This window comes from Octopus sinensis, linkage group LG5 (assembly GCF_006345805.1).
Source record: "Octopus sinensis linkage group LG5, ASM634580v1, whole genome shotgun sequence".
NCBI lineage: Eukaryota > Metazoa > Mollusca > Cephalopoda > Octopoda > Octopodidae > Octopus > Octopus sinensis.
The window spans coordinates 44,154,263-44,166,543 of NC_043001.1; the positions used below are offsets into that span (position 1 = coordinate 44,154,263).

A 12,281-nucleotide genomic window follows, 5' to 3' on the forward strand; every position below is an offset into this window, starting at 1 on the left:
TCTTCACCAGTCTCAAAAGCCCTACAAAAAATCATGTGCTCCTACTCATCCTCTCAAACCAATATCATTGAATAAATCCCCTCCAGCTGTAACTAAAACTGAAAGAAAAAAATTGCTATTCTGCTGTTATTTATAAATTATGTTTCAATAGACTTATATCATACACTGGTAGTTGATATAACAAACTAAACAAAATAAAATGTCATGGTACAATCAATGAAATGGTGCTTCAGCTGTGCCAATCTGAATATGCCCTGTTTATTGACCAGGATGTAGTCAATTTCATTTTTGTGTTGAGCATTTGGAGCTATCCAGATCCATCTCCTTCCAAATTGCTTCCTGCCTTGGTAACCAAACATTATCTTCTTTTCTTCCTCTTATTTGAATCAAACTTACGATCATATTTCTCTCCCTGTTGCCCTGGTCCCTTTTCCAATCTTTGTATTGAAATTACCCATCACTAGGATATAAGTTGATTTGTGAGCTAGCGTTTTCCCTAACTCTTGGTAGAATGCTTCCACTCCGTTGTCTTCGTTCATATTTGAGGAAGCATAGGTTTGGATGATCTTCTGGGTGACATTTTTTGAGAGATGAATGTTTAGCATTTTGATGCATGATGAAGGCAATTGACAATAAACAATTCTCGAAGCCCATTCTTTCCTTACTATGAACCCTGTATCACCTGTTGCGAAATCCTACTTTAGTACCTCATAATGGTTGTTCGGTAGCTTTGGTAGCGGGGCGTATGACCTGGTTCAACCAAGCTACAAAAATACCGGACTACTGACCCAACGGAAGGACTACTTCACGGAAGCGAGCATGTAGTCTATTTGCTAGAGCAGGGGTCTCCAAAGTACGGCCCGCGGGCCGGATTCGGCCCGCCAAGGTTTTTAATCCGGCCCGCCGAGCTGTCCTCCAAAATTATAAAACAAATGTCGAAAAACAAGCCTTGCCGAAATCATACAAAAACAAATATACTTTACACCCCTTTTAATACGTTTGACAAATATAGTACAGCAAATAGACGCAAGACGACGCTAATTGATTTGCCATCAATTAATGTCTTTAAATTGCGCCGGCGAATTAAAAATTATACACTAAACTTTAGTGTAAATATAGGTTCTTTTCCACTCCCCCCGTTTTAACTGACCCATCAGAACCACCATAAAATGAATTAACTTCGCTATGGAGCTACCTATCATTCATCTTAGATAATAGGCGATTGTCAGTGAGATGGATGGTGCTGCTTACAATGAAGCAGAGATTCAATTTCTAGCTTTATTGATGTCGCAGAAAAGTCAACCTATTCCGTCAACTGTCGAGAGAGCAGATACGACAAGTATGACGTTAATAAAAGTCCGTGCCTAGTATAATAAAAGAAGACAAATATCGATTTATCGATGTTACCTACATCTCACGAGCGATGAATAGAGAGGATTGAGCCTGACGTTGTGTGGTGGTTTCTAATCCTGGTGCAGTCGCCAATCAGCGTGGAGTAAAGTTCGATGCGCATTCCGTCAGTCAGCACAGACTTGGCGTTTTCGTTGTGCACAAGTGTGAGTCATTTGTCGTCGTCGCTGCCGAAGTGAATGCACGTATCGAGTGACCTGTGAATATGTTTTTACTTGTTTCGTCCTTTTACATATATCGTCGAGCAAAATCTGTCGACCCATGGTAAAAATGTTAGCTCAAGGAAGAAAACGAAAAATCGACTCTGAGTGTAGAGTTTTTAAGGAACAATGGAACATAGACTATTTTGTCATAGAGTCAAACAACAAGGCACTATGCGTTATATGCACCGACACAATTGCAGTACTTAAAGAGTACAACATTCGGAGACATTATGAAAAAAAGCATTCATCACAGTACTACCTATTCATTGGACAGCTACGTAAAGAGAAATTTGACAAATTAAAGAAGAATTTATCATCAATGCAGTTTGTTTTCAAGAAGAAGGCTGTAGAAAAAGAGAGAGAGCAACAAGAGCAAGCTTCCATGTTGCTAACCTTTTGGCGAAGAAAGGTAAGCCATTTACAGATGGTGAACTTATAAAAAGTGCTTGAATGAGGTAGCTAAGGAAATGTGTCCAGAAAACGTAGATTTATTTTCCGCAATTAGTCTTTCTGCGAACACTGTTGCTCGTAGGGTTGAACATATGAAAGAAATATTCAATCACAGCTAAAAGACAAAGCCAGCAAGTTTGTATGCTTTTCTGTTGCACTTGATGAGTCAATTGATGTATCAGACACATCCCAATTGTATTGTTCATCAGAGGAATAAATGCCAATTTTGAGATTACTGAGGAACTTGTATCTGTGCACAGCATGCATGGAACAACAACAGGCATAGAGATTTTTAGAGAAGTGGAAAAGTCAGTGGCTGAGTATAATTTGGAATGGAAAAAACTAAAATGCATAACAACAGATGGTGGCAGAAATATGTGTGGAACCAAAAAGGGCTTAGTTGGGCAAATTAACAAAGTAATTGAGAATTCCGGTGGATTGAAACCTTGGTATTGCATTGTATTCTTCATCAGCAAGCACTGTGTGGAAAGCATCTTGATTTATCATCTGTATTAGATCTGTGATTTCCACTGTTAACTACATAAGATCTCATGGACTCAAACATCGCCAATTTCGTGATTTCTTGGAGGAAATGAATGCTGAGTTTCCAGACCTAATTACTATACTTCAGTAAGATGGCTAAGCTATGGAAAAATTCTGGCTAGATTTTTTGAGCTTCGAACTGAAATTGAAATATTTTTAAATGAGAAAAACCATTCACAGGTGTTGCTCAAAGACAGTGAATGGCTCTGGAAATTAGCATTTTCAGCGATTTAACTATGCATCTCAATGATTTCAACCTATGGATACAAGGTGAAACTTCACTCATCTGTGATTTGTACTCAAAGGTGAAAGCTTTTCGTAAGAAATTAATACTATTTGAAAGTCAGTTAACAAGAAGCTGCTTTACTCATTTTCACGATGTGACAAATATAGACAGGAAGCTGCCACTCCATTTCCAGACTTGTTTGCTCAAGATGTCATTTTAGCTTTGAAACAACAGTTTGAAGAACGTTTTTCTGATCTTGATGCATGTTCTTCAAAACTAAGAATTTTTGAAAATCCATTTAACTCTGTTATTGGAGACTTACCTTCTGAGTTACAAATGGAAGTTATTGATTTGCAATCCAATGACATCCTGAAGGACAAATATAAAGAGGGAAATTTGATTGAATTCTACAAATGCCTTCCATCCGACCAATTTCTTCATTTAATTCATTTCAGTTTTTGGCACCACATATTTGTGTGAGAAGACTTTTTCAAAGATGAAATATACAAAATCCTGCTACAGATCACAATTGTCTGATGAACATTTAAATGCATTGCTTGTTATTGGAACCACTCATTTTGAACCTCAGTTGGACAAAATTTTGTCAGAAATGAAACAATTTCATGTTTCCCCTATTGATCAAAGTTAAAAAAAACATGTTAATTGTTACTGATATTATATACATTGTGATTATGTACTGAATAAATAACCTTTTTTAATTATTAATTCACTATTTATTATATATTTTTGGTAAAATAAATAATTTAGAACCTTGGCCCCCGTAGCTTTAAAAATTCAGCAATGTGGCCCTCCGCTGGAAAACTTTGGAGACCCCTGTGCTAGAGGATGGAATTTAGCTAAACAAGAAGTAATAAATATTCTGTCCGCATAGCCACTGGGGTGGCTTCATCTTACAAGCTAAAACAATGCGAGAAAATAGGCCTTAATATCCTTCAGATCAATCGGACCACTTTATGGCGGCTGAGCGAAATCTGAGCAACCAGAGGTTGCTAAGAATCTCAGGTGTCAACTGGCCGTCAAGGAATCAGATAACAAACTGCGTCACATGTAACAGATCTTCGGCAGGGAGAACCAGAATGATCCAGCTAATGGAAGAGGAGAAAAAAATGAGATGTGCTGCGAAGCACGTCGAAGGAAATAAATAAATAAATGTGAGAGGGACAGATGTAAGTGTTGCGAACACAATATATATAAACAATCATTTACAGTTATGTGCTTTGAAAGAAGCATCAGTGCTTATGCTCATTTATTACAGACCTATGCATGGATTTTTACATAAATAAGACAATACGAATCTAAAATCGCCGAAAACCTCAAGCATTTCAGACAAACACAAGTGTTATGATTGTTTATGTTAATATGAGTAGTAACATACGGTAGCCAATCAAGATGCTGAATTGTAGCCAATCAGCGGCGGCCTAACGGTGGGCGCGTGTCGTGTGAACGATTTCATACTGTATAAATACTGCGGAGGCACAAAATCAATTTAAAACGTCTATTATGGATACTACAAATACCGACACAAGGTAAATAATTTCATCTACGTATTAACTAGAAATTCAGTAGTAGTTACTGTTTCCAAGCGTTCAATTTTAGTTTGTTTTATTTATTTAATCTTTCCAATGCTAAACCATCTTTATGTCTTTCAGAGGACAGAAACATCCCTTAGGAACGAAGAATGTCGGAAATTTTTCTATCTCTTTATTTTAACCTTTTCACCACTAGGGACATTTGGCTGGAAATATATTTTGTTTGTTCAAAATGGGTTGTGTAGATATAATAGGAAAATAAAATTCAGCTCACAGCAACTTGTGATGCTGAGAAGGGGAAATATGAATTATGGTAATGTCTTACAGACTTTGAGAAATTAATGATACTAAGTGTTAAATCGGTCATATACTTACGCCGCTTCCACTGCTTATATAATAAGAAATTATTATGTAACAAGAGATTATCATTTGTATACATTGTAAATAAAATGTGGTCCGAGAACCACCCCTGTACTCTATTTCTAGAAGTGTCTTCTTAAAACCTGGCCGATCGTACGTAGTACCGGCGATTTCATGAGTAAAACAGCGTATATTTTAAACAAAAGCTATTTTGCGGTAATATTTGAAGCGTTTAAAAGTAATAAATCATAAAACTGGTTCAAAAATCATTTACACATAATATTAAAGCCGAGTGATTTTATTTACGATTGTGTGAGTATCTGTGAAGGGTTTGGATTTACACACGCACAAAGTCGTTCCATACGCTTAAGCAGCAGCGAAATCTTTCTCTGTCAGGTCTGAACTGCGACTCAAAAAACTAGTATATAAGTTAAACTATATTCCATAATACATGCTTGGATCACGGCTGATGCAGAGTTAAGCAACAATAAGTATAGATAAAAAGACGGATAGACATAGGTAGATTACATAAACAAATACGATAGATAGATAAAGAGAAGGGGTAGATAAAGAGAAGTGGGGTAAATAAATGTGTAGATTACATAGCTAGATAATAGATTACGTAGGTGATGTGTGTGTGTGTGTGAGAGAGAGAGAGAGAGAGAGAGAGAGAGAGATAGAAGTGACAGATAGTGCATGTGATATGTATATTAACCTTTTAAAAAGTACTTCATATTGAAAAACTACGTATTTTTTAAAATAAAATATTTTCCCGAAGTACCTTTGATCAGGTGTGATGTATTAAAATAACGGCATACGTGTACAAACACGTCGACAGCCTCCGTTTCTAGCTAGTGACAAGGGACTTCATAATACTTTGCTTCTTCACATTTATTTATTTTTTCCTCACCTAGGTCGATTAGGTTACAGTAACCAAATACATTTGATAGATTATTGTCGCTGACAGTTATCGAGATAACATGTTTGTCTGGCACAGATAAAAAAACAACAAACAAAAACCTCAAATGAACCTGATGTCTTCAGTTTGAAAATTAAAATGGAAAGAATCAACATTTACTGGTTGTAGAAAATTAACTAGCTTAGAAGTGAAGATGTGCACTTAGTGCTTAGGGCGTCCAGCTCATGATCGTTAGGGCGGGAGCTCAATTTCTGGTGGCGTGTCGTGTCCTTGAGCAAGGCACTTTATTTCATGTTGGTCCAGTCCACTCAGCCGGAAAAAAAAGGAGTGGTACATATAATTCAAAAGGACCAGTCTTGTCACATTCTGTGTCACGCTTGAAATTCCCTGAAAACTACGTTAAGGATACATGTGTCTGTGGAGTGCTCAGCCACTTGCATGTTAATTTCATAAGCAGGCTGCTCTGTTGATCGTACCAACTGGAACACTCGTCATCGTAACCGAGTGAGAGCCAGGTCAGAAGAAAATTAATATGTATATAATTTCGGGATTAATCCTGTCATTAATCAGATTTTATTAAGTATCCCATTCATAGGATTTGAGCGTGGGTATTTCTTTAACACTTACCTCCAACCGCTAACTAAAAGAGACGTTCTTTGGAATTTTTGTTAACAAAGTATTTCTGTCCATTACTTTAAAAAGGTCCAGTTTTTTTTTTTTTTCATTCATAAAAGCACAAATATTTTTTTAAATAGAAAGCAATGTTAAATTCCCTAATCTTAACCAATTTCTGATTCCAAAATTTGTTTTATTTTCTTTCATTCAGTCGGTTGTTTTATTTTGTTAGATAGATAGATAGATCCCCACCACCTCCGATTTACAATTTACACATATTTATACAGGTGGAGTTGTTTTTTTTTTTTTTTTTCATTGTGGGTGCTGACTAGCGCGTGTGCGTATGGTGCACGTGTCGGGTTCACTCTTCTTAAGAAGTACCCGATTGCCTTCACAGTGTTTACCATTTCACAAAATCAAACTAGAAAACTGTACAAAACAGAGGACGAGACCTGCCTAGTGGAGCGACTATGTGACAATAGATCAATCTCTGACCTTTCATTCTCCACCAACTTCGGTACGCTCGAGAGAAGCTAACCTCTCTCCACCGCGGGTTCCGAATGGAATTAAACCTACCAACCCCACCACTCCTACAACTTTCAACCCTCTCCCCACCACCCGACCTCCGTTCTAGTCCCACCTTCGGAATCAATGCTGCACTCCCTCGATTGAGTTCCAATGCTAGCCCTCTACTGTCGGTTGATGCTAGCTCGCCCCTCACTGTGCTGTCTGTGCTCGCACTAGCCGTTATTTAAAGACAATTAATTTTCACCTGTGCCACCAATATTACCACACGAGTTGTGTCCGCATTACCAAGACTCAAGCCGAAAGTCTTCCATACTGGACCTGCACTCCGTGGACACGCCTCACACCCCGACAACCAGCTCTCTACTGAGGACTTTGTTGCAGCTCTCCAGGGTTTATCTAAATCGAAGCTCGTTAACCGGATCCCTAAGGGAGCTCGGAATAGCTTTGCTCGCGCGCTCTCCAGCTTGTTGAAAAACGTATGTTTATCCCTCTCCACGTGCACGAAGTGAAATCAGGCTCCCTTACAATCTCTCTCAAGCGACAGTTCCAGCTATTTGAGTCCACCCCAATCACTTCTCACCTCAATTTGACATCGAGCATGGTGCCTACCGACAAGCAACCGATAAACCTTAAGCGTGCAGTCAATACTTATATCAGCGAATTCGACATAAAAGGGGCTGTCCGTCTGAAAGAGAAACACCCATCGACACCTAATAATCAACTAAACTGGCTCGATCCCCCAGAATACTTGAGACCGGTCTTCACCTCTGATAGCATCAGAAAGGCGATTTCATCCTTCCCTGCTGGGTCAGGTCCGGGAATTGATGGCTTTCAGCCTCAACACCCTAAAGATGGTATCTCCTTATCGGCCGGTGACGCCGGACTTGAGCTCTTGGAGAATTTGACTCAGTTTGTGAACCAGTTCTCTTCAGCAAACGTCGTCCCTTATATCCGCCCACTATTCTTCGGTGCAAAATTATTTGGGTTCACCAAACCCAATGGAGACTTGCACCCCCTTGCAGTCTGCTGCATCCTTCGCCGTCTCACTACAAAGGTGTGCTTACAATCGTTCTCTAGCTTATTGGAAGAGGAATTTTCTCCCACCCAGCTAAGAGTGGGCACCAAATTGTGATGTGAAGCTATCAGAGCCTATGTCAACTTGCCCGTCTTGTCACCCAAGGTCATCCTCAAACTTGACCTTAAGAATGCCTTCGACTCCATCAGCCGCGATGCTGTCCTCAGTTCAGTAATCGAGAAGTTCCTACAACTCTACCGCCTTGCATGGCAGGCTTATCGGGAGCTTTCCTATCTCTCTTTCGGTGACTAGATCATTGTCTCCGACTCGGGAGTCCAACAGGGCAACCCACTTGGGCCTGCTCTGTTCGCACTGGGCATTGATAACACCACCAAGATGGACGTTGAGCTAGACCTCAATGTCTGGTATCTCGAGGATGCTTGTTTGGGTGGGGGGACCTCCGGACAGGGTTCTCGCCATTGCTAATATGATGGTTGGGGCGCTTGATTGCCGAGGCCTCCAAGTAAGCAGCTCCAAATGTGAGCTCTGGATCCTCAACCACCCGGCTTTTCAACATCAACCAACTATTGACCTTTTTGCAGAGTCCTCCCCTTCCGTTGCAGTCTCTCCCCCATCGGCTTGGTACTCTTTAGGTGCCCCAATCACTGACCTTGCCTTTGAGTCTATTTTCCAGTCGAAGGTGGCTGCCATTAAACAATTGTTGAAAAATATTGAACCTATCGAACCTCATCAAGGTTTTTTCATACTTAGGAATTACTTCTCGATCCCCAAGCTTCTATATTTATTCATAGTCAGCTCATCTCACCGATCCCCATCGTGCCTCCAATGCTTCGACAACCTAATCTTTGAGAGACTCGAATGCATAGTCAATGTCAGACTCTCTCCAACATCCCGCGATCAGGCTGCATTGCCCAAGCGATTTGGCGGTCTCCCCCCCTCTCTCTCCTGCTTCCTTTCGTCCACCCACGCCTGCATCACCCTGATGAGTAACATCCTCTCCTCTCCAACATGGACCAGTTCCAACTGGGAGTTGGATGAAACTCTCCAACACTGGAGGAAATTGGGCTTGTCTGTTCCTGAGAAGGTGGAGGACTGTCGGAGTTAGAGAGCTTGGGACAACATAATTTTGAAGGCCACCTTCAACTCCCTCTTCATCCAGTCGGACCAACTTTCAAGGTGCCGCTTACTGTTTCCGAGCGCCAAATATTCAGGTGACTGGATTGATGCTATCCTGTGGCTAATGTTGGTGGCCTACTCAACTTGGACAACCTTCGTGTCTCCATTGCCCTCAGAGTGGAAGCTGATATATGCACGGGTTTGATCTGTCGTTGTGACAGGCTCTTCGACTCCTCAGGCCTCCATGGCCTTTCTTACCGCCTGAATGCTGGTTGCTTCGAGCGTCATACGGAGTTGAACCTGATACTAGAGCGGAGATTGGCCCGGGCAAACATCCCCTCCATCTTGGAACCATCTGAATTGTCCAGATGTGATGGAAGGAGACCTGACAGCCTCACCCTGTACCCCTGGTCGCAAAGTAGATGCCTCGTCTGGGACTCAACAGTTAGCGACTCCTTTGCTTCTTCGCACATCCTGGATGCTGCGGTCAGGGCGAGATCCACAGCTTCTGCGGCCGAGCGGAACAAAATCCTGAAATACCGCAGTCTTTCGGCCAACTACATTTTCCATCCTGTGGCGTTCAAGATATTTGGTGGGGTCGGACCACTCACTGCGAGATTCCTATCTTCACTGGTAACTTGCCTTGCAGAAGTAACTGGTGAGGATCGTGAGGGCGCTTGGCTGTTCCAGCGTATCAGCCTCGCCATCATCCATAGCAACACTGCAAGCGTGCTGGCGTGTCTCAATAGCCATTAGTAAAGTTTCCCAGCGCCCCCAACTTTGCAACTCAAGGTGGTGAATTGTTTTGTTTTATTTTTTTCTCTTTACTCTTTTACTTGTTTCAGTCACTTGACTGTGGCCATGCTGGAGCACCGCCTTTAGTCGAGCAAATCGACCCCGGGACTTATTCTTTGTAAGCCCAGTACTTATTCTATCGGTCTCTTTTGCCGAACCGCTAAGTGACGGGGACGTAAGCACACCAGCATCGGTTGTCAAGCAATGGTAGGGGGACAAACACAGACACACAAACATATACACACATACTTATATATATATATATATATATATATATATATATACATATATACGACAGGCTTCTTTCAGTTTCCGTCTACCAAATCCACTCACAAGGCATTGGTCGGCCCGGGGCTATAGCAGAAGATACTTGCCCAAGATGCCACGCAGTGGGACTGAACCCGGAACCATGTGGTTGGTTAGCAAGCTACTTACCACACAGCCACTCCTGCGCCTCTTTGTTCATTCTCTTTTTCTTCTTTTCTTCCGTTTTTCTTTTTAATTTTTTCACTTGCGTTCTTTGTTTTGTCCAGTTTTCTAGTTTGATTTTGTAAAACGGTAAACACTGTGAAGGCAATTGGGTACTACTTAAAAAGAATGGACCCGACGCGCTAGTAAGTAGACTTGTCGGCGCCCGTGATAACACAAAAAAAAAAAAAACTCTCTACATATATAAATATATGTAAACTGTAAATCGGAGGTGATGGTGGTGGGAATTTGTCTGTCTGTCTGTCTGTACGTACGTACAAACAAACAAACAACAATAATGAATGAAAATAAAACAAATTTTGAAATTGAAATAAAATGTTACTCAAAAGTAGTCATACAGAAAAGTGAGAATAAAACAAATTTCTGATTTTAAAGTGTAAATTCTGAACATTATTTACATTTGAGGGATATTTGTCCTCATCTTGTTAACACAACGTTTCGGCTGAAAACCTTCCAGCCTTCATCAGGTGTCTTGGGGGAATTTCGAACCTGGGTTCTCATTCGTAAGGTATTTTTCGATGTTGTTGTTGTTGTTGTTGTTGATTGTTGTTGTTGTTGTTGTTGTTGTTGTTGTTGTTGTTGTTGTTGTTGTTGTTGTTGTTGTTGTTGTTGTTGTTGTTGTTGTTGTTGTTGTTGTTGTTCAGGTCACTGCCTGGAATCGAACTCGAAATTTTGGGGCTGGTAGCGGGCTACTAACCCCAAAATTCTCAGTTCGATTCTAGGCAGTGACCTGAATAGTAATGGTAATGATAACAACAACAACATCGAAAATACCTTACGAATGAGAACCCGGGTTCGAAATTTCCCCAAGACACCTGATGAAGACGGGAGGGTATATCAGCTGAAATGATGAGGACAAACATCCATCAAATGTAAATAATGTACATAATTCCTCATCTCTTAAATATATAACTGTAAATTCTGAATCTGTTTTTCAAAGCATAAAAATCCAAAGTAAGGTTTAAAAGATTAAACTTAAACAGATAAGGGTTTAACTGGTATTGGGGGGGGGGGGTTTAAACAGTTGCATAATTTTCTTCTCTGGATAAGGCTGTGTGGTAAGAAGTTTGCTTCTCAGCCTCATAGCTTTTGGTTCAGTCCCACTATGTGGCACCTTGGAGAAGTGTTTTCTACTACAACCTGGGTTTGGCAAAGCTTTTTATGTGGATTTGGTAGGTTAGTAATGCGGGGGGGGGGGAGAAAAAATGTGTGTGTGTGTTCCACCTCTTAACAACCTATTTCTTTATTACCCACAAGGGGCTAAACACAGAGGGGACAAACAAGGACAGACATAGGTATTAAGTCGATTACATCGACCCCAGTGCGTAACTGGTACTTAATTTATCGACCCCGAAAGGATGAAAGGCAAAGTCGACCTCGGCGGAATTTGAACTCACAACGTAACACAGACGAAATACCGCTAAGCATTACGCCTGGCGTGCTAACATTTCTGCCAGCTCGCCACCTCTTAACAACCAGTATTGGTGTATTTACAGCTCTGTACATGAGTGGTTCAACCAAAGAGACAATAAAACAAATATCAAGACTTAAAAATCACTGGGATTGATTTGTTTAAACTGAAACCTTTAAAAAAAGCGTGCCAGTATGGTTGCAAACCATAGAAGAAAATACCTGATGAACAGATGGTCTCATACCAGAACTAGTTGAAAATAATTGTTGCTGCTTCTAATCACACTGTGATTGACTGTGACTAGAAGGAAATATTATGCACACTTCTTGTACTAGATCAGCTATTTATCATTAACCTTTATGTCATGATGGAAATTATTCAAATCATTTTTACAGATTCAATCTGTGAGAATTCTCACATTTTTGGAGAGACATTGTATTGGACACCATTAAGCATATGTGACTAAACTGTTTAACGCAGTTATAGTCAGTAAAGTAAATAAACAGTTTTATACTAGACTTGTCCTATATTTATGACATGTTTTACAACTTTTGATCTTTAATATAGCTGTCCATCAACCATACTCATGCTTTTGCAGTCAGCCTTTGAAAACTTGCTTTGCTAGTCATG

The 12,281-nt window shown here is 40.4% G+C and overlaps 1 protein-coding gene across 1 annotated transcript in view; it reads left to right on the forward strand.

The window, feature by feature from the left end:
• The first annotated feature begins 4,222 nt into the window (after positions 1 to 4,222).
• Positions 4,223 to 12,281, forward strand: part of LOC115212101 (cystathionine beta-synthase) — a 52,551-nt gene continuing 44,492 nt past the window's right edge. The window contains exon 1 of the mRNA XM_029780943.2: positions 4,223 to 4,379. Coding sequence (XP_029636803.1) covers positions 4,354 to 4,379 — 26 coding nt within the window. The 5' untranslated portion in view covers positions 4,223 to 4,353. The remainder of the gene's footprint in view (positions 4,380 to 12,281) is intronic.